The sequence below is a fragment of the Halichoeres trimaculatus genome, unplaced genomic scaffold (assembly GCF_033239565.1).
Source record: "Halichoeres trimaculatus isolate MK-OKI-2021-1 unplaced genomic scaffold, fHalTri1.1 fHalTri1_scaffold_6, whole genome shotgun sequence".
In the NCBI taxonomy this organism is placed as follows: Eukaryota; Metazoa; Chordata; class Actinopteri; order Labriformes; family Labridae; genus Halichoeres; species Halichoeres trimaculatus.
In genome coordinates this window covers 4295463-4322763 of record NW_027437184.1, presented here as the reverse complement: position 1 = coordinate 4322763, position 27301 = coordinate 4295463, and the positions used below count along the sequence as shown (strand labels likewise).

Sequence of the window (27301 nt, the reverse complement as noted above, 5' to 3'; positions counted from 1 at the left end):
TGTGCACAAATCTGACTACATCACAAAACAAACATACAGACAACACAAAACGTCTGACAGGTGCTTTTCTTTTCCAGGATCCTTCAAGAAAAGATGAACAGAAACCATCACTGCACTGCAAAAAAACTGAAATCTTATCAAGTGTTTTTGTCTTATTTTAAATAGAAATGATCTTATTTCACTTGATATGAGCCACATTCAACTGATCAGTCCAGAAAAATGTCTTGTTTTAAGTTATTCAAAGACAAAAATGAGCTCTGAATCACTTGTAACAAGCAGAGGTGTCCAAAGTATTCACACTCACAACTCAAGTAGAAGAAAAGTCACCAGGATTTAAACTTTTGTAGAAGTTGAAGTATCAACTCAAGCTTTTTACTACTGGTAAAAAGCTTGAGTACTGGTTTCAAAACTACTTAAAGTATAAAAGTAAAATTAACTTAAAGGGGGAAATTCCATTAAGGTCAAAAGCTCAGGCTGTGCCACAGGGGACTAAAGTTCATCTAGTTCACCCCCCCCCCTTGAGTCTCTGCCACGGACATCTTTATACTAAGCTACATATGTCCGCTATGTCCTTACTGAAGTGTGGCCTGATTCGTGTCATGTGCAGGTGCCATGAACTGGAAAAAACTGAGTTGAAAATATCTTTTTAGACTTAATATGAGCCACATCCACCTGACCAGTCCAGAAAATGTCTTTTTTCAAGTTATTTAAAGACAAAAATGAGGTCTGAATTGCTTGTGACAAGTAAAAAAAAAATCTGTCAATGGAAGAAGAGAAAAGTTACTTGCATTAAAACATTTTTTTAGTTTTAAGTAATTTTCAAATAATTTTTTTCTAGTTTCATTGGCACATTTTTCTTTTCACTTGTTACAGCAATTCAGACCTAATTTTAGTCTTTAAAAACTCGAAACAAGACATTTTCTGGACTGGTCAAGTGAATGTGGCTCATATCAAGAAGAGAAAGAAATTTTTTACTGAAAATAAGACAAAAACACTTGATAAGATTTATCACGTACCAACCAACAGGGTGTTGGAAAGGTTTCACGTTTATACATCTCATCCATTTAGGGATGGGAACCTTTCACATACAAAATGATACAACACATTTTTTTGTAAACATCTAATCTTGCAATGCTGTGTTCATGTCCAGCGTGGGATATCTCCCACTCTTCCTCTCCCTCATAGTCACAATGATGCGTTTAGGTACCTAAACATGGTACCTTTTGAATTTACATGAATTGGTACCCAGTACTTTTGACTGGATTTGGTCGGTACCTACAAAAGTTCCCAATTTGGTACCCATCCCTCCACCCCTCCACAGTCAAATTTACTCTTTCATAACGCAGTTTCAGCTATTTTAGGAAAGGTTTTTATTTTTTTCTAGCATGTGTGTTTTTGAGAGATGGCAAGCTGGAATGAAACAGGAGTAGTGAGGCTATTCTTAAAACGTGCACAGTAGAAAGTACAGAAATTTGTCAGAAAATGTAAAAAGTAGAAGTCAAAAGTTGGCTAAAAACTAACTACTCAAGTTAAGTATAGATACCCCATTTTTTTACTGGAGTAAGGTAACAAAATATTTTTACTAAGTTACTTGACACTTCTAGTAACAAGTAAAAAAATCTGCCAATAAAACAAGAAAAAAATTGCTCGAAAATTTGCTTGAAACTAGAATAATGTCTTAATACAAGTAACTTTTCTCTTGTTCCATTGGCAGATTTTTTTAACTTGTTACAGCAATTCAGGCCTCATTTTTGTCTTTAAATAACTTGAAATAAGACATTTTTCTGGACTGGTCAGGTGAATGTGGCTCATATTGAGTCTAAAAAGACATTTTCTACTGAAAATAAGAAAAAAAACACTTGATAAGATTTCATTTTTTTCCAGTGTGGACCTCACTCAGAAATGTTTGTTCATTAAATCATCCTCTTTGATTTTCGACACAAATAGACTTTTCCTGAGGTACGGGAAGGAGCCTGAGGATTGGGTGAGAGGATCTTTGGACATTTGGGTTTTTTTCAGTTTAAAGCCCAAAAAACAGGAGCAGGTGTGTGAACCACCTGTGTTTCTAAAGACTGTTGATTACCTTGGGAGTGGGAGTGCTGGGCTGCTGATAGCCACACAGAAACTGAAGCGATAAGAAGAGACAGGAAACAGAGAAGAGTGAGAGGAAGGGCGAGCATTGTTAGTGAAAGCGAACACGCTACCTAAAGGGGCTCAGCAGAAACGTCTTCAGAAATAAAAAGCAGAAAGCAGCAGAGAAATGTTAGTGAGGCATCAGGAGAATGAAAGCAGAAACAGAATCAGGTTGTTTTAGTCTCACCATGGCAACGTCTGCCTGGAAGATCTGCTTGATGAACTTGTTCTTGGAGGAGTGGACGAGCTGGATGATGTCTGTGTGGAGGCTGTCTCGGTTTTTCTCCAGGAACCCTGCAGAGACCACAGAGAGGAAGAAACTGCTCAGACTTTTGGTCCTTTTCTCAAATTTACTTGCTTCATCACTAACAAATCTTTACGGATAAAGTTATCATGGGCATGAAGATGGATGCACATTTTAAGCTTCTCCAGAACAATCCAGGCATCACTGAACGACTATTTCCTCTGATGAAAAGCCCAAAGATTTAATTTAAGGAGACTGAAAAGAGACTTTGTTGTTTTATCACCACTGGAAATAATAAAATATCTTGAATAAGTTCAGGCAAAACATCTATTTTGAGAACATAAAAAACAAAGTTGGGAAGAAGAAACAAGGTGTTGATTAAGGAAAATTCAAGATAAGGCAAATTTATTTATATAGAACATTTAAGCACGGCAATTCAAAGTGAAACATGTTTGAAGAAAACAATTAAAACAGATAAAAATAATAAGATTCAATAAAACAAAAAATTACATTTCAAAAATAATAATCTACAATAAAACAAAAAAATTAAATAAATCAAATAAATTGAATTAAAAAATAATGATTTACAATAAAACAAAAAAATTAAATACATTAAATTTAAAAAATTAATAAGCTACAATAAAACCAAAAAATAAAATAAACAAAATAAAATAAATAATAAGCTACAACAAAACCCGAATATAAAATTAAATTTTTAAAAACAATAAGTAACCATTAAACAACAACAAAAAAAATTAACAAAGCAAAAAGAAAGAAGGTTAAAACAGATTTTAAGATCTTGGCATAAATGTCGCAGTGCAGAGTTGCAGAGTTGTGCAGTTAAAAATATATTAAAATAATTTGTTAAAACCCTTTAATTAAGGCAGCTGTAAAAAGGTGAGTCTTAAACCTGGATATAAAGGAGCCGAGAGTTTCAGCAGACCTGATATTTTCTTCCAAAATCTCAACATTGGGGATTTTAACCAATGCTAAAAGTTGATGATAACAATAAGTTATCTCAAAGCACATTACTGCATCAAAAACTGGAAACCAAGCAAGAGATTGTCTGATTTCTAGCAATGTTCATTTTGAAAAAGTGTAGTTCATCTTTTTTTTATTGCTGTGACCTTATGTTAAATATTTCAACTGTTAGATCAGCGTTCCTCTCATCAGCTTCTCTTATACATCACTGACCAATCAACATGAAGAAACACGCTCCTGATCTCCTAAAACAACTGTCAATAACAGTGAAGGTGAAGGAGAAACTGGTTTTGAGGGTATGGTTAGCTCTGACTTCCACCAGGACAGACTTCCTTTCCACTAGTTTCACATTTTCTCCAAAGAAATCTCTTAAGGACTTCGTACTGAGGGAAGCAGAAGTGCTTTGAGGTTACCTTATGTAATGTATCTGCAGCATGGACAGGTGAAAAAAACAAACTGAAATCAGAGCAAATATTTGACTTAAAGATGCTGTGAGAAGGATCTGTTTTAATTGGCCTGCAGCGCCACCTTCTGGCCTGGAGTCTCACACTCACCTCCTAAAAATGTGACTTTTAACAACACACGGTTTGTTTTGGATCAAATTTTCTTTGTTCAAGTCAACTTTTTACCAGACACAACGCGACAAGTTAAGGTATTTATCAGTACAGCTAAGTAGCGCTGTTGTTTGAAACGTGACAACAAGCTAACATAGTTTAGTAGCTGGCTATATGTAGCGCTACTAGTAGCCCAGTGCTACGACGTATCTGTAGGCTAATGTGGCAACAAGCTAACTGTCAGTTCGCACAGCAGTTTGGTTGCCAGATATATTTAGCCAATCCTGTGTGACGTTAGCTAATCCTGGTTTCATCCTGCCAGTCATCTACCAATCAGAGCTCACGTAACCTCACTCTTCATTTTATTGATAGACTCTCAAGTTTGATCAGACCACTGCAGAATAACTGCTGGCTGTGGGTTGGAATCAACATTAGCACAAACAGATTAGCCCTTTTAGCCTTTAGCTCGTGCTCTATCTCTCTCCTGTTTATCTTTCTTCTGCTCTTCTGTCCTTTTTCTGTCTGACAGTTAGGCTTCATTTTTTTCTGTTGACACCCTAACATTAGATGTTTTGTGAAGAACATGTAAAAACTAGATTGATCCAGTTCACCCTCCACTTTCATTGACACAGAGGATGTAAGAGGTCCGACCCTTGTTTCTTAATGTAGACTGGTCAATGAAGCAGAAGTGAAGCCGATGAAAGCTGGAGTGATCTAACAGCAGAAATACTTAAAACTGAGATCACAGCAACAAAAAAAACTGCTGACCTACAGTTGTTCCAAGGCTGGCCCAACATCAGACGGTTTTAGGCCCAATTTAGAGCCCAATGTGCCGTCAGCGGGTTGGGAAAGGCTGTGTGTGCTTGACCCAATTCGGGGCTTGTCATAACCTATAAGTTGTCCAAGTAATCCTGGGTATGCGGTGTCGGTACCACTTTTTAGCAGCTTCCAGCAGAGCCAGAGTCCACGATCTCAGCTTGTTATACCTTTAATGTACGACGAGCAATAACCAATGAGAGGAGCTTCAAAGCATCAAAAAAAGAAAAGTTCTTAGAGGTGAATTAGAAGTTTCAAGCCTTTTCTTTCCAACAGTATCTTTATATCACACCATCCTGTGAGTGTTTTCACCTTCTCTGGTTTGTCTCAGTCGAGTGTGTTCTGGATGCTCTGCACATCTAATCTAAACTTTATTTTCCCACAATCCTCTCCTGAGAGTCGGACTGAAAATTGCAGCATCACTCAGCGGTAATAAGAGAGCAGCTCAATCCAGCAACAAGGAGTGAAATCACTGCAAAAACAGAAATCTTATCAAGTGATTTTGTCCTTTGTTTAGTAGAAAATATCTTTTCAGACTTAATATGAGCCACATTCACCTAACCAGTCCAGAAAAATGTCTTGTTTCAAGTTATTTAAAGAAAAAAATGTGAATGAAAAATCTGCAAATGGAACAAGAGAAGAGTTACTTGTGTTAAGACATTATTTGAGTTTCTAGCAATTTTTTCTTGTTCCATGGGCAGATTTTTTTTTAACTTGTTACAGCAATCTAGACCTCATTTTTGTCTTTAAACAACTTGAAACAAGACATTTTTCTGGGCTGATAAGTTGAATGTTCTGCAGTTCTATGGTTTCATTTAGGAGACGCTTTCGTCCAAAGCGACGTACAACACAAGCAAGAATTTGGACCAGGGACCTCAAACTCGTGCCATGGAGGGCCAAGAGGCTGCAGGTTTTCTTTCCAACCACAAACTTCACCAGATGATTTCACTGATTAGTCCCTGCTCTCTGCTTGAAAGTGATGTAATCAGTGAAATCAGCTGCTGGAGTTTTTGGTTGGAAAGAAAACCTGCAGCCTCTTGGCCCTCCATGGCACGAGTTTAAGATCCCTGATTTCGACAGAAGGAAAAACCTTAGTTGGTGCGACAAAGTGCTACAAGTTATTTGGCTGCAGGTTTTTGCACTGCAAAAACTGATATCTTACCAAGTGTTTTTGTCTTCTTTCAGTGAAAAATGTATTTTTAGACTTCATATGAGCCACATTCACTTGACCAGTTCAAAAAAGTGTCTTATTTCAAGTTATTTAAAGACAAAAAATAGGTCTGAATTGTTGGTGACATGTAAAAAACAGTGGGGAAAGAGAAATGTACTTGTATTAAGACATTATTATTGTAATCTTGACAAGCACATTTCTCCACTGGCAGATTTTTTTTACATGTTACAAGCAATTCAGAGCTCATTTTGGTCTTTTGATAACTTGAAATAAGACATTTTTCTGGACTGGTCAGGTGATTGTGGCTCATATTGAGTCTAAAAAGACATTTTCTTCTGAAAACAAGACAAAAACACTTGATAAGATTTTGTGCCATTAAGTGTAGAATTTTTTTTTGATAATGTAGAACAGGGGTGGCCAACCAGTCAGAGACCACGAGCCACAAAAATCACACGTGGTCTTACAAACACACTTTCTCTCACACATGAACGAAATGTCGTAAAATGAAAATCAATACATTCCCAATTTTCAAAGCAAGGTTTATTGTGTATGTGTGTTTAAATTCTTACAAGAGAAGAGAAACTGAAACTTAAGTATCAATGTATACACCCAAATATCGACCAACACTGATCCCATATGATATTTTAGATTGATCAGCACACCACTACTCATAACTCTATATATGTTTTTATGAATGGAGCCACACACCGAAAGGCAAAGAGCCACATGCGGCTTGCGAGCTGCAGGTTGGCCACCCCTGATGTAGAATAATCTAGCCAACTAGCCACAATCAATTGCTGCAACAATCTACTTCAACCCTCAACAACATTCAGTAATTAGTGCTGAAAATTCACCAAGATCTGGGTCTGAGACCTTCTGACTCACTCTACCCCTGAGGACAAAGAGGAGAAGGCTCAGATTAAGGACCTAAGTGTTCCCTGAACAGATTAGTCTTCAGACGTCTCTTAAAGTAGAAAGGGACTCTGTGGATCGTATAGAGTTAGGGAATTCATTCACCATTTGGGAACAACAGAGGAGACGAGTCTGGCTAGAGATTTGGAGCCGCGCTGAGCTGGGAGCACCAGGCGTCTTTCACAAGCAGAGCGTAGAGGGAGAGAAGAAGAGCTTTGAATTTGATTGGAGCTGCCGCTGGAAGCCAGTGAAGAGAGATTAACAGCTGGGTGACATGTGCTGTTTTTGGGCTGGTTAAAGACCAGATGTGCTGCTGCATTCTGGGTAATCTGCAGAGGTTTGATTGTACACGCAGGGAGGCCTGCTAGGAGGGAGTTGCAGGAGTCGATGCGTGAAATCACAAGGGCCTGTACCAGAAGCTGCGTGGCCTGTTGTGTCAGGGAGGGTCTGATCCTCCTTTAGACATTTTTTTTTCTTATAATAAGATAAAAACACTTGATAAGATTTCAGTTTTTGCAGTGAACAACAACTCGAAAGCTAATGGAAGAGAAAGACGAAACAGATCTTACCCCTGGTCTCATAGTGGACCACGCCGGCAAAGTGCTGGATACCAAACTGAGTCTCGTAGCTGTTTTTAGGAGGGATGTAGTTGCAGTTGAGCTTGTGCTGTGAGTTGAGCTTATACAGCATCGTGGCGTCTGTTCCCTGAAAGAGGAAACACCAACACAGAAACAAGTATTGATCAGATGGATGAGTGAATAAATCTCTTTACTTCCTGTCATCGTTTGTAGCTCCACCGTACCTTAGGAAACTTGCTCTCCTCGTCAATGAGCGAGATGATGTTCATCGGTTTGTTGGCGATCATGTCCAGGGCGTCCTGGTTGTCGGTGAACTCGATGTGCTGCCAGCTGATGTCCTCCAGGTTGTACTCCTCCTGCTCCAGTTTGAAGACGTGACGGACGAAGAACTGCTGCAGGTTCTCGTTGGCGAAGTTGATGCACAGCTGTTCGAAGCTTCAGAGAAGTTTAAATGAGATATTTTTATGCAACGTTCAGACAAAAACATCAATAACTGGGTTTTCTTTACTAGATGATGAAGTTTCAATCACCTGTTGAGGATAAAGTTTTCAAAACCAAAGATGTCCAGCAGCCCTATGGATCTGCGCACGATGCTGCTCTCACAGGACGGCGGTCTGTAAATGGCGGCGTTGATCTTATCCACGATCCAGACAAACAGTCGCCCGTAGATCCCCTGAGAGATGAGACTCAAAGTCCATCAGAAAATCCTCATTCAGACAGAAACACCTCAACAACCACAGGATGAAGATTTACAGATACTCCTCTTTTTCTGAGGATGAACTCAAACATTTCTTCATCAGTTTAACGATTACAAAACTGATGCTAGGTTGTTCTTTCTTTAACAATTGGTTGTTTGTAGTTTCAGATCAGTTACTACTCAGGGTTCCTACAGCTTAAAGCAAGTTAAATTCAAGACTTTCTAAGACTTTTTAATCATTTGAAATTAAATGTAAGATTAACTTCACAATAAACACAAATGGAAAAAACACCACATCAACTACGAAAGGTTTGGGACAATTAATAGAGTCTCAGCTGCAACCACATCAATGTTTGTTGGTTCCACTATCGTGATTGTGTGATGTTACCACAAGAGTCACTCGGTAAATTACTTAAAACATAAAAAAGCGAGATCTGGGACCATTTAAAACCATACTAACATGTGTTAACATTATTTCAAGACTTTTAAGGATTCATTTAAGACATTTTAAGGCCGTCTAAGGCCTTGCTTTTAGGTTCATTTTAAGGATCTGTATTAGTAATGCAAGATGGGATAGTTTTTGGTATTCATACTGTCCCTTTAATAGACTTTAAAAAAAATCATATCTCAGAATGCTGTTTTCAGAAACCCTAATTTCAGCCTGTCTCTGAAACACTTCACTTTAGTAACTGTCTCTTTAAGAAACTTTCATCATTCCAGAACACAGAATTCTAGAATCCCTTATCAGTGTTGCCATGCAACAAACACTGCTTCTCTTTATTACCTGAGAAATTTGCCCTTTAAAATGACTTACTCAACTCAACTTTATTTAAAAAGCAATTTAAAATCAGCTATGGAAAAAACTAAAATCTTATCAAGTGTTTTTGTCTTATTTTCAATAGAAAATGTCTTTTTAGACTTAAAATGAGTCAAATTCAACTGATGAGCCCAGAAAAAAAAGTCTTATTTCAAGTTATTTAAAGACAAAAATGAGGTCTGAATTGCTGTAACAAGAAAAAAAATCCCAATGTAACAAGAGAAAAGTTCCCTGTATTTAGATATTATTCTAGTTTTAAGCAAATTTTTTGAGCAAATTTTTCTTGTTCCTTTGACAGATTTTTTTTTAGTTTTTACAAGCAACCTCATTTTGTCTTTAAATAACTTTAAAAAAAGACATTTTTCTGAGCTGACCAGTTGAATGTGGCTCATATCAAGTATAATAAGGCAATTTTTACTGAAAATAAGACAAAAAAAAACTTGATGAGATTTGATATATTTGCAGTGAACTGCAGCTGAAAAAAAGTGCTGAACACAAAAGATAAGGCAGGCATAAATATGTAAATAAACAAAACAAATAAACCAATCAAACAAAGGTGCAGGTATCGAAATAATTGTTTCATTGTTCCTAAAAAAACAGAAGCAGAGTCTCAAACTGGGATAAAAGCCAAGGAATAAAAATGAGTTTTAAGAAGTGTTTACCAACTAACAATGCCTTAATGTCAGCAAATTTCATGTTTATCTCTCTGAAATGTCATGTCACCTTTTTAAGACAGTGTTCAAAGTTCCAAAATGGCAAAATTTTCGCCTTACAAAGAGAAACACATCTGTGTGGCATAACAAAAGGAAATGAGGCCTCTAGAAAGCTGGGGGGACTTTAAAGAAACAGTAGCTGAGATGCAATGTCTCAAACAGAGGTAAAATTAAGGTTTTTAAAGACACTGAGATAAAAAAAGAAATTCTGAGCTTTGGATTGTGAAGCCATAACAAAGCTATTTTGGTGCATTAAAAAGTTTGAAAAATTAGTGTAATACCCCTCTTTAATTCTTCTTTTTGAGATAAGAAAGAGCTTAATACCCCCTCTTTAATGTTAATACCTTGACAAAAGCATCCCTGACATCCAGGCCCTGCTCCACACTGAGTGGTGTGGTGACGCTCTCCCCTCGGGTGATTAGGGTCCGTGTGGTCAGACACACCATCACGTCTTTAGGCTCCACCTGCAGGGAACAAGCAACATGACAGAGGTGGAGAAAAAAAAACCCTGCAGGTTAGATTACTTATTCTGAATGTGGCACTGTTGTTTTAAAAGATACCACTTCAGATCTTTAACTCACCTCCATGAGTGTGGCAGCAGTAACCAGGTCAGGGGATCTAACCACCACACAGGCGTCCAGATTTTCAAACGTTCGAGCTGAGGAGGAGAAACCACACGGCTGCTTCTCTCACTTTTATATACATGACATAGATTGTACATAAAGGTGTATTTTTCCTCATCATACCCTCAAAGCGCAGGTTTCCCATGTGCAGGATGGCAGCCAGCAGCTTGGAGATCTCCCAGTTCTCAGTCTCGGTGAACATGAGGACCTTCATGGCTGAGATGATGCTGGAGTAATCGCTCAGGTCGTCACGACCGTCACACTCTGTGCAGTTCCCCTGATGAGGAGGAGAAGTCAGAATAAAACACTGGTTTCTGTCAGACAGAGGAGGAGCTGGTTGATCTGCACCTCCTTTACTCACCATAGTAAGGTACGAGTAGTCTGTAGCCAGACCCAGGCCCAGCTTGGACTTCATGTCAGGAGCCATCCCCCTCAGCATGCAGTAAAAGATGTGGTAGTTCCTCTCATCTGGAGCCTGGAGGGGAACAGGAAGGAGTGAGAAAACACCAAGCTGCTGCTGAACTTTATTTAAACACTGACGCTAAACGATGAATACAACGTAATAAAAGCAAAATTAATCAAACTACAGCACAGGTTTCTGGTCTTCTGTACTGAGCTGTGTGAGCTGTGACTCACCTGCCGACAGACGCGGGACTTCTCCAGCAGGTACTGCTCTATCTTCGCTCCTTCGATGGCTCCTCGCCTGTTGAAGTGGATATCGATATATTTCCCAAAGCGACTGGAGTTGTCATTACGGATCGTTTTGGCGTTTCCAAAGGCTGAAAGGACAAATGAACACATCAGGTAACCTACAGAAACACATGAAACTGAAATCTTATCAAGTGTTTTTTTTCTAATTTTCAGTAGATAATATCTTTTTGGTAGTGCTGTCAGGCGATTAAAAAAAAAAAAAAACTAATTAATTACAGGATTTGTAATTAATTAATCTAATTAATCGCACAAAGAAGAGAAAATTTGTAAATCTACATTTTTTTCAACTGGCCAATATTAAAATGTCTGTGTTCGCTGCCATTGGCGTCAATGGAGGCGGGATCTGATGGAGCTTGTCAATCAAAATCCTGCTCGTAAACTACTGTGGGTGAGAGCGGTGTGCTCTTTGGATGAGAGCTCAGCATGGATATGAAGAGAAGATGTGAGATTACAGAGACATAGTGAGACGCTGCAAGTCAGGAAAATTCAGACAGCTCACGTAGGAATGGGAGTCGAAAATCGGTTCCTGTTGAGGGTCGATAAGAAATGTCTCAATCCATCAATATCGCTAGCCTTTGTGCTTAATGATTCCTTTATCGATTCTTTACATTGTGCCAGAGCCGCCGGGCCTTATGTCGACTAGTCTGCTGCAGCTATCTTAGCTTAGCTTTAGATAACGTTTTCCAAGAAAACTCTGATTCAGGATTTTCAGCTTTAAGTTTTACTGAAGAACTGACTTCATAAAGAAATGTGTATGTAGATATATATATATATTTTTTTTTTCAGTACATTCGAAATAGTGTAAATCACCTTATTTACCAAAATAACAAAATAGCACAAGCTCGATGCTAATGTATATGGCAAACTGAACATTGAAATGCTAGCAGTTAGCATACATCAGTATAACTTCAGCTTCAGAATAGAATTTCAACTTCCATCACAGAAACATATCACATCAACTCTTTGTAAAAATACTGAGAATTTCAAATGTCAAAAGCTAACAGGCTAATGAAAGGCTCATGGCTGACTTCATAACTATAGAAAGCTTCCAAACAACTTAAACCATTGCTATAACCACTTTGAGACACTAGATGGTCTACTTAAATTATTAATATATAAAAATACAGTACATCAACGTCACATTGTGCAATTTTTACCTGTTTCTGTTTAATTATGTCCAGAAATATCCAGACTCAGGGACCAATTACATTTTATTCACTTCCAGTATAAACTCAATTATATGTTGACACAGAAAACCTGTAAAGCTACTTTTTGTACTAAGAAAATTCACAACAGGAATTGATAAGGGAATCAATGAAGAATCAGATCGATAAGCAGAATTGATAAGGGCATCGGTATGGACAAAATCTTATCAATTCCCAGTTCCCGGTTTTCTTTGCAGTTGCATTGTTTGCTTTTTTAGTTGAATACTCATTCAAAATCTTTCAAAATACTTTTTTTATAGCACTGCAAAAAGTGAAATCTTTTCAAGTGTTTTTGGTTTATTTTAAGTAAAATTGTCTTATTATACTTGATATGAGCCACATTCACCTGGTCAGTCCAGAAAAATGTATTGTTTGAAGTTATTCAAAGACTATAATAAGGTCTGACTTGCTGTAACAAGTAAAACAATCTGCCAATGAAACAAGAAATAATTTGCTCAAAAGTCCACTAGACCTCATTTTTGTCTTTGGATCATTTGAAACGGGACATTTTTTTCTGGACTGGAGACATTTTCTACTGATTTTACACATTTTTAATTCAGAATTATAAAAACTAAACCCTTTTGTTTGTATTTTGAAGAATCCCTGACAGGCAGCTTTAAAACTGTCACTGTGAGGCTTAGTTCACTGTGAGCGTGGCTGTGAAAATACTTTTTGGGGCTGGATCCAAAAAAATGTTAAAATGAGGCCCAGGTTTTAAAATATTAAAATAACCCTGTGGTGTAGTCAGGATTTATTCTCCTCTTACTGAGGCTCCTGAAAACTTCAGATGATATTTCACGCAGGATCAAAACATCAGAGCGGGGCGTCTGACCTTCAAGGATGGGCGTGGCCTCCAGGACCTGCTGCTCGATCCAGGAGTGCTGACCGCTGATGGCTGCCAGAAACTGCAGGATCAGCTTTGTGCTCTCCGTCTTCCCGGCTCCAGACTCTCCGCTGTCACACACACACACACACACACACACACACACACACACACACACAGACGCACAGATGAAGAGCTGTTAAAGCAGGCCTCCCTTTGAAGCTGTCTTCACTGCACGTTGACGCTAACCTGATGATGCAGCACTGGTCTTTGTTGTTCCGCTGCATGTTGAAGTAACAGTTGTCGGCGATGGCGAATATGTGCGGCGGCATCTCGCCGATCTTCTTGTTGGTGTAGAGGCGGATGTGGTCGGCTGTGTAGATGGGCAGCAGCTGGTACGGGTTGACAGCTACCAGGATTGAACCCGTGTATGTCTGCAGGGGCCAAAAAACAGAGTTCACATCATCAATAAACTGATAATCAGTTAAAAATCAGGAGATCAGAACGCCGCACAGAGTCTGATGTCACAGCCGGGTTCAGACACATACGTAGATGACACATTCGTTATAGCGGATGAGCAGGTTTCGGAGGATGCCAGCTTCGTTGAGGTCGCCCAGCCGGATCATGTCCTCCACCCCCTGGATGGAGGTGGGGTGCATCGGCTTGATGTTGGTGGCATACTGAGGGGAGATGGAGTGGTCCTGAGGAAGAGGAGAAAGACGCACGCCAGGTCACATTTCCAGGTCTTTCCAATCAACTCAGGTCAACAAAAAGCAAGTAATACTTTAACGTGTTGGGTATTTTGCGCTCTTAACTCACCGTTCCTTCATCATCCAGGACCTGGATCTGTCCGGAGTCACAGAGTTTGACCACGGCTCCCACGGGGACGTCAAACTCTCGACCCGTTTTGAGGTCCAGCCACACATAGTCCCCCTGAGTTAAAAAACATCACAGCTTCAGTTAACATCTGTCAATTCTTAAGTGTTCCTGTCATCACTTCACGCTTTGATTATGACTGTGAGATTTCTGCAGAATAACAGGTGAATATCAAAGCTGCACCACACTCTCTGAACACCCTACTTTTTCAGCTGCCAGCTCTCTGAATGTGAGGATTAAGTCTGAAAAAGGCTTAAAGTGGACCACCTTCAGCCCAGTAACAGGCGTGATATAACCCCTGACCTCAGCGCTGTGTGTTGTTTTGGTATTTAACACTGGAGTGAAGTCAAAATTCAGCCGTTTATGATCTTCATCAAGTGGCTACGACCCAATAAATCCACATGATTCTTCGAAAAAGAGCTAAAGATACAAGGAGACTTAACATGACTCAGCAGAAATAAGTCAAATACAACAGATGAAGAGATATTTGACACTATAACAGGGTTTTTACAGCTTAAAGCGAGTTACATTCAAGACTTTTTAAGACTTTTTAATGCCGTTTGAAATTGAATTTAAGACAGACTACACACTAAGTAACAATAATTGAGAGATTTTACCATGGGAGTCACTTGGTAAATTTCATTAAAAAAAAAATAATAATAATAAATGTCACCGTTTATTTTGACATTTGGGACCATTTATAACCATATTAACATATTTTAACATATTTTAAGACTTTTAAAGATTAATTTAAAACATTTTAAGGCCGTCTAAGGCCTTGATTTTTGATTTATAAATTATTTTGAGACTTTTAAAAGATCAACAGGAACTCTGTATAAGAAGTGATACAACGCCATGATTGACAGCTCTGTTGATAAATCTGAGTTAGCCGAGTAGAAGTGAATCACAAAAAAAAAATAAAAAGATAATAATAATGATAAAAAAAACTTCAGGGAACTTTGTATAAAAATACATTTCTGCTTCAAACCACAAGAACCTCTACCAGCAGCTCCAGCAAATAATCTCTACTGCTCAGACTCAAACACTGTCAACAGCTCAACATGTCAGCCCGTATCGCTCGAGGTGATTTTGGCTTCACTAGTGGCACCATCCTTCTTTACATACAGTTAAAAATGAAAAAACAAGAATGATTTCCTCTCCAAATTGATTCACAGTTTCCTGTTTTTCAAATACAGCTCAGAGTTTATAATTAAATTCGAGACTGTGACTTTACAGATGCTGTTTATTCTTCATCCAGACATCACAAATCAAATAAGATTCACAGCCGAGGCTCTGGGCTGAGATTGAAGCGTATTTGGACGGTGACTCTCAGGACTTTGAGGCGGAAAAGGTGCAGAGATCATGATCATGTTATTAAAGGGAAAGTAACAGCTTATTTATCGTATGGGGCCTGAAGTATGTCCTGGATTTAGCATAATGATGTCCATAAAACCTCAAAGAAATTGTTAAAGTTGAATCAAGATCAAAAAGTGTCAAACAGATTTAATGGTTAATACTGATTAATTATACATTTGTGCATAATTGATTAATGATAAATCACAAAAATCCAGATTTTGAATCTTTTCTAAGTTTACTTTATAGGAACTTTTTCATGTTCATGTATATGTCCATAATAACTGCAACAATCATAAACCTATCAGGCTCAATCAAGGATAAAAAAGTGGATTTTCGAAAACAAATTTTCAAGTCTACAGCTTCTGCTCATAGTTCACTGCAAAAAACAAAATCTTATCAAGTGATTTTGTCTCATTTTAGCAAAAAAAAATCAAACAATGGAACAAGAAAAAATTGCTTGAAACTAGAATAATGTCTTAAAGCAAGTAACTTTTATCTTGTTCCATCAGCAGACTTTTTAAAAACTTTTTCATTTTTGTCTTTGAATAACTTAAAATAAGACTTTTTTTTTGGACTGGTCAGTGCTTTGGACTTTCTGAGTGCTGCAGGACAAATGTCATATACTAGACACAGTTGGGCTGGTGAAACAGAGGCGGCGTCATGGGTGGGCCCAATGGTCCCAGACAGGCCCACCTCAGACTTTTCTTTGAAAAAATATGTTTTTTCCTTTCCTTTCTTTTTTAACGAAAAAACAAAAGAAAAACGGTTTTAAAGAAGAATATTACAACATTTTGTCAATTTATGTTCAGGTTTGTTATTGTTGGAAGCCCTGTCTTTATAAAATGAGATATTTTTTAGCCTGTTGGTAAAAAAGTTATGAATCATTCAGCCTCATGTTGTACAGGTAGGACTACAGAATGATTTTGGGAAAGACTGTAGATTTTTGTCTTTTATTTAACTGTGGTTAATGTTGCTGCTCTCACAGCCAATAATCAAGGAAAGCTGAGGCGGTGCAGCCCATTGGTGCGTAAGAGCACGACTCTTTGGCTGATACCACTGAGAGCCATAGCTGTCTGATGCACTAAAATTTGATAAAAAATTAAAGAATCAAAGCAACCAAATCTGTTTTAAAACATGCATAGAAACAATATTATATCTACATCTGTGATATAGATATCTATATATAGTGATGGTTATTGACTAACTTTAGTAATTTAGGGCCCACCCTAAATTGAATCTTGTCACCGTCCCTGTGGTGAAAAGCAGTCTAAACTGAGGTGTCGATAATCAAAAAACCAAGTGGTGAGTTCAGACGTACCTGCTGCAGAATGACCATGGTTCAGCCTCGGGTTGATACCAGGACATCAGACGTCACCATGTGTGGGCTCTGCAGGGGGACAACGAGAGGGGTCGTCAAACACAGAGAAGAAACACAGTTTTTTATACAGCATTAAAGTAATTATTTTATTGTAGTTTTCTTTTTGTAGCAGACAAAACTGATTGTTAATACTAAAAAATACTAAAAAATGATGAAAGAGAAAAGCATCCTTGACTATTTCTGTATTAAACATCAGTGATCAGTGAAAATACTGTTACAGCGTAGATCCTGTTTTAAATGCAACTTTCAACTGTAGGTAGGAATTTTTGTTCACATTACTGCTTCTTTAAGGTTATTTTATGGAAAAATTTGGAACATTTCAACAGTTTCTATATAAAAAGACCAAAAACTTGACTCAAGTCTTGTCTCAGGAAACGTCATGGACCTCAACATCCTCTCAACGTTTGCTGAAGTCTGCACCAACTCCAGAGGAAAACTTCTTCAGACACAAACAGCTCGATTTTAGCCCTGGTTAACTAACTTCAACATTATTTGTCTGCTTTTTGTTGAGACTATGGTAGCATACAGTAACTTTCATAGTTTGAAGTTTATCTTTATTCCATTCATGTGTGCAAAAAACTAAGATCTTATCAAGAAAAGTTAGCTCAAAACCTAATTTTTGTCTCTAAATAACTTAAAACAAGACATTTTTCTGGACTGCTCAGGTGAATGTGGCTCATTAAGTCTAAAAAGACATTTTCTACTGAAAATAAGACAAAAACAGTTGATCAGATTTCAGTTTTTTGCAGTATATACAGTATAAAAATGAAAATCTCAAATGAATGAAAAAGAAGCGGAAAGCAGAAAAAGTTTTGTTTTATCTGCCTCTTCTCTTATAAAACGTTAACTAAACACATGACAAACAAAACACAAACACTATCAGCTAGCAGCCTTTTCAACCTTCACCTGAGTCTTTCTTGGAGTAAAATGACAAGCAAAGAGATCCACAAAACTAAATTTCTACCAAACTTAAGGAAAAAAACGACAAAATAACAAAACAAAACAAGGTTTAGGCTATTTTTGTTTCCCAATACTTTAACTGTTCAATCATTTACAAAGCAGCAAAGATCGACTACAGTGAACTTTACCCATTTTTCCCCACTGCCAACAAATGTTGCAGAAGTGTATCATTATCCACAGTTACATGAGGAGTTTTTCATCTTTCTGAATGACTTTTCCGAAAACAATAGTATACATGGAAAGGAATATTCCAGTCTCTGGTCTACATGCGCCGCTATAATCAAACAGAATAGTCAATGGGGCATGCGCAGAAAAACGTAAACATCACGAGATTTATCAAAGAACGTCTCCAGTTGCGTCTTACATCATATCTGAGCATGCACTGAAAGAACGCACCCTGACAACTTTCTGTTTGAGTGGATACATGATACCTCAATCGGTTTGGGGAAAGGAATATTCCACCTCCGTTAAACCGATCAAATGTCCATTCGGATTGACACTTTTCTTTGGGAATGAGGTGTATACAAAGGTTAAATTCTTTCCGTTTGTGCAAATGAACCGAATGCAAGCTGAATATTTGGGTCCATGCATACATGGACTACTGTCATTTTCCACTCACAAAAAAAAATCTCAGCGTTGCCAATGCAACATTTCCACTTATACAGTAGTAAACAACTTAGACAAAGATTTTGGTTTATGAAAAAATTGTTTCAGAGTGGTTCCTGTCACATGACATCATCTGTTTCCTGCTCCTCTGGCAGAAATCATGGCGCACACAAATCATCCTGGAAAGAGCCAATTTTCATAACTTCCTTATGATCCCCCCCCCAAAATATTTATAATTATTTTATCATTCAAGTCTCTAGAGTAACCCTCCACCCAAAAAAATACTTTTTTGTTAATGGCCTTATTTCTGAGTCGCAACAAAAGTTGCTGGCAGGCAGAGATCTAGTCGCTAACTAAAGGGAAACACTGCCTGCAGGATTTCTCATAGTTTTTTATAACTTTTATTATTATTTTATTTGCTATTATTTCACTAGGTGATCTAGTGACAAGCTGTGTGACTACCAGCAACAAGTGTTGTCATTCATAAAAATGACATTTTCCTGAAAACAAAGAACTAAATGGAAAAAATAAATATGATTCTCAGGGATTCAATCGATAAAATTGCATGCCTTACAACTCTGGAAAAATTTGGGCATAAACAGGTTTAGGAGCAAGATCACTTCACTAAACCAAGGATCCAAAAAGGTTAAAAATTTCCCTCATCAGATGGTATCTGCAGAACTGATGTGGAAGCTCTGCTGATGTATATATATGAGCTTTCCTCAGTCAGACATTTCCCCTTTAAAATCCGTCTCAGGGTCTTTTCAGAGATAGACATCGAGCCATGTGGCTCGGCTGGTCTAGTGAGGAGAGTGTTAGGGGGGTTACGGGGGGGTTACAGGGTCTGCTGGGGGCTGTTAAAGGCTTACGTGGATTCCAGGGGCTAATCCCATCGCCTAAGTACGAGCCATAGTTGTTGCAGTTGTGACTGCTGAATCATTTTCTCCCCCTCTGAGCTGCGTTTCTTTCTCCTTCTGCACAACGACGGCGGTGCCTTCATATACGCACTGCTCTGACATTTCTGTTTCCAGCTCCCAGAGAAAAGACATTTTCTGACCCAGAGTTTACATTTTTTTGTTTAAGTTTGACCCCAAAAGGATTTTATTATTAGTAAAATAAGGTATTCATTAAAATACAAACAGGCTGGTACCGTAAAGAGCTTATGTGTTTAAACAAACTGCACGAGTGATGACGGTAACCTATTGTCACAGGAGGAGGGGCTGAGCGTAATAATGATCCATTAGTCATTCACTAAGTGGATTAAGACTCAGTGGCATGTGCCACACAGACAGCTCTGTCCTTAACACGCACACACACACACACACACACACACCAACACACACACAACTCTACAGATTCTCCTCAAACAGGAGCAGCAAACTTTTCTGTGGCCTCAGCTTCATACAGACGTCCATCCTGCAGGTCATCTGAAGTCACCGAGCGCTCGGCTAATGCCAAGACAGAGCCTCTTATCCTGCACCACAGGGTGCCAATCTGGCAGTTAATAGGTTTGTGCTGAAATTTACTGCACGGTTCATCTTCATCCTGAGTCAGATGAAGCAACCACAGGACGGGAGCTGTTAGCATCCAGCTCTGAGCAAACATGGCTCGCTATCTGACATGTTTTTCTCACGTGTTCCCTCTTCCTCATGTTTTTTTTTTGGTCTGTTTGCCATTAATTTCAACAGACTAGTAACTCAGGAAAACCAGAAACCCATTTGTGGAAGCTGACTGAGAGAAAACGAGTGGAGATGTAGCTTTTAGTAAAAGTGAAGTAAACAAAGTTTTCATGGTTGTTTCAGCTCTGAAAGTCCAGTCACAGATCACTTTATAAAACATTTCAGTGCAGAAGCAACAGGAGCAGGGTTGTGTAACAGACAGATTGCTGTGTAATCCCTCGTGGAGGATATAATGTCATTTCTCAACCATGAGAGTTCTGAGCAGCGTCACGTGAGACGTAAACAAACAAAGGTAAATACATTACGTCTCTGCGACACGTGTGGTGTCACCTCAGAAGAAGTGTGTGAGGAAAAACAGAGTGTGGGAACCTGTGACAGGTTTATCAAAGTAAACAACTACAGCTGTGGAGTCAGGTCCAGAGTTTACAGTCAGGTTAAACCAAGAGTTTTCAACCTGTGGCTCTTTGACTCCTTTGCAGTGGCTCCTTATTAAAATAAAGAGTTTTTATTTTTCTTACAGAGAGTATTGATGATTAAAGACACTGACACTAAATAAAATCCTGCGTTAACATTTAGTTGAACTAAATCTTCATCCCATCTGTAAATAAAGCCTGCCACCGCTCTACTTCAGCTCCTACAACATCAACAGCCCACCAACTTTCCATGCACCTGTGGCTAACCTCAAGTTTTACAGCCCTGGGAAGATAACTACATCTACAAAAAGACTAATCTGGAAGAAAATACTGATTTTAATTCTGTCATTTAACTGCCAACATGCCGGCTTCATATACATGCTTTATATAAGGCAAGACTTAAGCAAACATCAAAAAGTAATGAGGTGAGCAATATTATCAAGAAATTTTTAGTAATATATATATATATATATATATATATATATATATATATATATATATATATATATATATATATATATATATATAAATATATATATATATATATATATATATATATATATATATATTTTTTTTTTTTTTAAGTTAAAAATTTTATTTAATTTTTTTTAAAAATTTTTGAAAAGTTTTGAAATTCTTAATTGCTTAAATTTTTGGCATTTTTTAAATTTTTGCACATTTTAATTTTTTTTGCAAATTTTTAAAATGCAAAAATTTGAAATTTTAGCTATTTTCATTTCTTTTTTTTAATACTTGCAATTTTATATATAAAAAAAACCTAATACGTAACATGCAAAAAATTTATAAATTCAAAAAACTTTTCATTCAAATAATTATTGACTAGTTTTTATTCATATATACATTTTTTTATATGTGTTTTTATTGTCTTTTTAGTTAAGATAAAGTAGATTTTGTGCCTCCTGAATGATTTTAATCCAGATGAGTCGAGAATAGCTCCTATCAAAGTAAAGGTTGCAGACCCCTGAATTAAACTGTGACTGATCTGAGTTTAGGTCCCCGTTTAGCTCTGAATTCTGAAGGTTGAAGGAGATTTTTGGGGAACAAAGCAGAAATATAACAGCCAAAAAACACCAGATCTGTCTGCAGCCAGTCTCTGGTTTGTCATGGATGTGATAGGTTTCTATTTTATTAATCTATTTTTGAATATATTAAATATGTAAAGCAAAAAATAAGGAGGTTTCTTTTTGTCAGGAAAGCTTAACAACCTGAGCGTCTACAGAAAAACATCAGCAAGATATAAATCATAACACAGCGTCAAGAGATCTGTTTCTTTTCTTCTTCTGCCAGCTTCATGAACAATGATGCTGTTTAACCTCACAACATGAAACCAACCCCACACAGCCCCATGTTTACTTTACCTTACATCAAAGTAAAGCCTTCAAATAAGAGAGCGCTGATTAAGCTCAGAAGTTATATCACTCTCTGCTCCTGGTTCCCACCTTTATCCACCATCCTCTCCTCTGGAGTAAGCCACAAAATAATCTCTGAAGACTCTTAAGAGCACTTTGTTTTTCTTCAAGACAGCTGACTCAAGTATAATCTCTTTCTGTTCAAATTTCTTCACACCTTTACACTCTGCATTATTTTTCTTTGTGTAAATATGTATCGCGGTCATCTCATCTAGAAGTTTTCAATTCAAAAATTCTGTCACCATCTTCACCCATCTTCACTATTCAGCTTCAGTAGCACCCACCACACACACATCTTGGCTGTGTAAATCCACTCAGACATAAACCTGATTCTGGTGCTTTGCCAACATGACCTGGGACTCCCTCGAGGTAGCTTTAATAGCAGAGCAGCGCCAAAGATTTTCAGCAGGAAAAACTTTGTTTATTCTGCTTAGAATACATACAGTGTACGTCAAACTGAATTCACGTTTTATTCTGAAATTTAACCAGCACACTGAAATCATCTGAGAAGTCAGGAATTAATCAAGAATAACCACTAAAACTTGTTTTTCTGATCAGGAATGCAAGAAAACAACTATTTTGGGAATCAATAAATAAAAATGTGCTTTACTTCTTTTCTGCTTTTTGTAAACAGTTCATTTACAACAACAATATTTATATTTCAGCATCAAAGATATCATTTTGATTAAAGAGCCTACATATACAGGTGGATCAACCATTATAAGCGCATCAGGCTCTAATAGATGCAGTGTGAGGATGTGTAAAAATTTCACCAGTTATCATTGTTCAGGCCCCATTAAATCCAGTTTTAAGAGACTGGTAAAACATGAAAACACTGATTAATAAACATTAATGGGTTATTATTATAATACATGTTGAAAATGTTGATGCTTTTTTATCTATTTTGATGTGTTTATTGTTTTTTAATGCTTGTTGTTAGGCACATCTTGTTTGTTTTATTCTTGTATATTTTGTTTACAGTGTTTCGTTTGTTGTATGTGGAGCCTAGGAAGAGTAACTGATGCATTAGCAGCTACTTGGGGTCCACACAAATAAATTAACAAATTAAAGAAATATATAAAAAGGTATTTCTGTAAACTGTAATATCCTGCAGACACCTTGCACTGAGTACTGGTCCAAAAAAATGTGTTAAGCTCTGTATGTTCATACTGAGAGAGGTTTTGTTTACAGAACTTTTACTTTTAGTGTTTTCCAGTTTTGTATCAGCGCATGTATATGAGTAAAAGACTTCCTCCACTTCCTGTCCTTTCAGAATAAAACAGAGAAGTTAAAATCAACCCTCGAGTTCAAACCCTCAGACCTCCACTCTCAACCTGTCGGAGGTTTACATGCAGCAGAAATCTTGTTAATGCCTTGGCTGCTAATCCGTGTGTGTGTGTGTGTGTATGTGTGTGTGTGGTCTATAGAGCTCCCCCCATCAAGCATGTGTGCTGTATGTGTGTCCGCTCTGACTCACATGGCAGGGATTCAGAGGCACAGAGAGGCGTGAAGCTTTCATCATTGACCAGCCGTGATCGGAGTCTCCTGATCCTCCATCAGTCCTGAAGTTTGCTCTCTGGAAATAAAAAAATAATCAGATTAACTCAACAAAATGAAAACTTAAAGATTTCATTAACATTTCAGGAATAGGTTGAGATAAAAGATGTGTCATATTTTTTTAAAAGCGCAAAGTTGTGTCACATGTGACCCAGCACAATGAAACTTGAGGCAATAAGCAACTAACTACTACTACATACCTCCTCTACTCTTCGACTACCACCTCTTTTTTTTCTTGAGTACTTTTTTTTGTCGACTGACTTACACCAATCAATAAAGTAAATGTTGAAGAATTTTTTTTCACTTTTAGGAAGAATCTTTGGTGTTTCACTGGGATAAAGATGTTTCCAATGAGCACAATCACACCTTTAGTGTCCAGAAGGTGAGCAGACCATCTGTTTAGTGTTCCTCACAGTCCAGGGCTCTGAAACGTCTAACGTTAGTGAATCCTGCTCATCTACCAACTCCAACCTCACCAAGCAGAGCTAACGTAACCTCACTCTTCATTTTATTGATAGACTCTCAAGTTTGAACAGACCTCTGCAGAATAACTCATGACTGTGGGTTGGAGTCAACATTAGCACGAACAGTTTAGCGCTCTTAGCCTTTCGCTCATGCTCTATCTCTCTCCTGTTTTGCCTTTTCCTGCTCTGACGTCCTTTTTCTTTTTGACAGTCGAGCCTCAGTGTCCACCCTCACTACAACATAAACCCAAATAATCAGTTTCTTCAAGAAAAAACGACATGTTTTACTTCTCACTGCTAAACTTTTCCAGACTTCATGCTGTCATCTTAAGGGCTTTTGGTTTATGTGCAGTAAATATAATCCATTGTTGGTTTGACCCCATACACGCTCTGCTTGTGAAAGACGCTTGGTGCTCCCAGCCCAGCACGGCTCCAAATCTCTAGCCAGACTCTTCTCCTCTGTTGTGCCCAAATGGTGAATGAATTACCTAACTCTATACGATCCGCAGAGTCCCTTCCTTCTTTAAAGCCGCGTTTACACAACACCAAAAACGGTCAAATCCGATTACATTTTGTTGCGTTTTGGCCTTGCGTTAAGATGAGAATGTGTTGGGTTTTGTCCGAAAACGGGAACTTTTGAAATGCTCTACAGAGTGGAGAGTGTTCAAATCACTCCTCCATCCAGCCTCGTATAAACACAGAGCAGAGAGTTTCAGGGTGAAACGCTGACGTCACCGCATGCGCACTTGCAGTTTCAGGTGAAGGTTGCGTGCGGAGCCACAACTCCCAGTTAAGCCATTCTGGTCCAGTTGGTGGCGGTAATGCGCCTCACGGTTGGATTGCCAACCGTCTCATACAGTCAAATAGCAGAAAAAGAAAGAACAACCACAATAATGATGGGTGATTTCCAAGTAACATATATACACACATATATCCACATCACCAACTACTGGCCTGGCATGGCCACTACATCGTTGTGACTTGTCCTCTTGGAGTCGTATGAACGTGGATCGTTTTCACGCCGTCCTCGTGTAAACGCGGGTGGCTTTTGGAAACACAAAGGAAGAATCTTTGCAGGAGTCTACGTGTAAACGTGGCCTAAGAGACGTCTGAAGACTCATCTGTTCAGGGAACACTTAGACCCTTAATCTGAGCCTTCTCCTCTTTGTCCTCAGCTCTTAGTAAATTCTCAGCTCCTTCAGCCAAATAACTTGTAGCTCTATGTCCCTCTAACTGGGTTTTCCGTCTAAATTCTTTCTTGTGTTGCACTTCGCTTTAGACAAAAGCGTCTGCTAAATAAAACTGTCGAATTGTAGATACACTGAGAAATAGTCTCATAATCCAATTCCAAATTGTAGATTATAAACAGGCAAATGTATTAAAGTGAGACAATTCCAAGATCAATGAAAAGTAGGGATGGGTACCAAACTGGATACTTTTATAGGTACACTACAAAAAACTGAAATCTTATCGAGTGTTTTTGTCTTTTTTTAAGTAAAAATTGACTTATTATTTCAACTTATCAATCCAGAAAAATGTTTTGTTTCAAGTTATCAGAGTACAAAAATGAAGTTGAAATCGCTTGTAACCAGTAAAAAAAAATCTGCCAATGGAACAAGAAAAAATTGCTTGAGAATTTCCTTGAGACTAGAACAATGTCTTAATACAAGTAACTTTTCTCTTGTTCCATTGGCAGATTTTTTTACTGGTTACGAACAATTCAGACCTCATTTTTGTCCTTAAATAACTTTAAACAAGACATTTTTCTGGATTGGTCATGTGAATTTGGCTCATATTGAGTCTAAAAAAGAATTTTCTACTGAAAATAAGACAAAAACACTAGTATGGATTCACATAAAACCAAAAGGTACCATGTTTAGGTACCTGAATGCATCCTTGTGACTGTGAGGGAGTGGGAGAGTAGGTGATTTTCCATGCTGGACATGAACACAGGATTTCAAGGTTAGATATTGAAGAAGAAATTTGTTACATTGAAAAAAATGTATAGTTTATTGTTTAACAAATTGATATTTTTTACCACATAGACACAAAAAAGTACCAAAAATTGGTACCGATGAGTACCGATACCGGGCAACGGTACCATACCGTTTCAAATGTGAAAGGTACCCATCCTTACTGAAAAGTCCTAATAGAGCCTTTAAGATATCAAAAAGTACCTAAAGTTTGAGCTACCACACATGAGCTAAGCATTCAGACGCAACTAATCAGACTGTTTTTATAAAAACCAGGAGTGTTTCTTCAAGAACAAACTATGATTTTTTAAGGTTCATTTAAATACACAAATAAGTTTGAAAATGCTTTTTTACAGACAGCTAACTTCTCACAGGCCCACATTATCACACATGAAAATAAAGAGTGAAGTCTACACACTTGTGCTAATGTTAGTGGATGTATATCGGGTTGATTTAGATGGAAACTCTGCGGCTCAGAGGACAGAGGTCTGAGGACTGAACCAGGCCTTTGTTTTAAAGCTAACTCACATTTTTCTGAGCTCAGCTGTCGCAGCAGTGAGGCCCAGGCCGAGAGGGAAAGTGTGTCACAGTATAAGCGTCATTATATGGTTGGCAGGGCTTATATAAAAACTTAAATAATCATTAAAGATATATAAATAACGTTTAAATATTGGTCATGTTTTATTTTTGTTAGAGAATCTGAAATAACTCTGACGTTCAAAACTCAAACAGGAAAATGTTTAACTCTGAAGCTTTTTAGATTTGAAGGATTGCTGGTTTTCTTTGTTTACTATTCACCTAAACTGGATTTGTTAAACTTCTGAATGGGAAACAAAGCTTCTGAAGAAGAATTCAAAGGGTCTTTCTTCAGAGTTTTTTGGGGGGTTAAGCTGTCTTGACTTGTTCAGATCAAATCAGATTTTTGTAAAGTTCAATTAACACATTTTTTCACCGTCTCCTTTCTTCTCCTGATTCCATCCATCCATCTCTTTCATTCATCTCTGTGTTTCTCTCACCGCCTCAGAGACACAAACCAACATCATCTGAAGCAGTGAGGATCTAAATAAGGAACTGAGAAGCTACTCAGACATCATGCATTAAACCCACACACTCATACACACTCATACACACACACTCCAGCCTACTGTGTTTACTTGAAGGGTACATAATGGCTCCTTGAAGTGCTGGCACAGGACGCGGAGCAGTAAGAGGCTTTGGCCTAAAGCTACAGCAGAGCAGCAGCACTGTGGCCTGGCCGCAGCCTATAAGCCCTCAGCCTTCACTCCACCTGCCCCACTTACCTCTAAAAACTCCTCTTTCTCCTCTCCTTTCTGGCCTCGTCTTCCTCAGAGCTGTGAGGTGGCTCAGACTTGACTGGACGGTTGATGAAGATGATGATGAACCTGTAGGATGAAGCACTTCTCCTGGATCTGGTCTCTGTTTGCCTCCCTCCTGCTCCTGAATGAAGATCCTCCTCTCAGTCTTCACCAGCTCCTCGTGGTCCCAGCCTCCAGAGGATGTTTCAGCTTCCTTTTTTTTTTTTGGCCCTTTTACACTTTGATGTCTGGGTCATTCAATAACGAGGCTCCCCAGACTCTCGCTGCGTCTCATTCATGGCTGCTGATCCTGAT

At 38.1% G+C, this 27301-nt stretch overlaps 1 protein-coding gene across 1 annotated transcript in view; it reads right to left on the bottom strand.

Annotated features, from left to right (window-relative positions):
* myo7ab (myosin VIIAb) overlaps positions 1-27301 on the bottom strand; it is a 62006-nt gene extending 34705 nt beyond the window's left edge. Inside the window, exons 1-17 of the mRNA XM_074672203.1 lie at positions 26972-27301; positions 23154-23252; positions 16529-16597; positions 13798-13911; positions 13527-13679; positions 13228-13412; positions 12988-13109; positions 10876-11018; positions 10601-10714; positions 10363-10516; positions 10198-10274; positions 9961-10080; positions 7920-8062; positions 7614-7824; positions 7381-7516; positions 2321-2427; positions 2084-2125 (exon numbers count right to left, since the gene is read on the bottom strand). Coding sequence (XP_074528304.1) covers positions 2084-2125; positions 2321-2427; positions 7381-7516; positions 7614-7824; positions 7920-8062; positions 9961-10080; positions 10198-10274; positions 10363-10516; positions 10601-10714; positions 10876-11018; positions 12988-13109; positions 13228-13412; positions 13527-13679; positions 13798-13911; positions 16529-16546 — 1839 coding nt within the window. The 5' untranslated portion in view covers positions 16547-16597; positions 23154-23252; positions 26972-27301. The remainder of the gene's footprint in view (positions 1-2083; positions 2126-2320; positions 2428-7380; positions 7517-7613; positions 7825-7919; positions 8063-9960; positions 10081-10197; positions 10275-10362; positions 10517-10600; positions 10715-10875; positions 11019-12987; positions 13110-13227; positions 13413-13526; positions 13680-13797; positions 13912-16528; positions 16598-23153; positions 23253-26971) is intronic.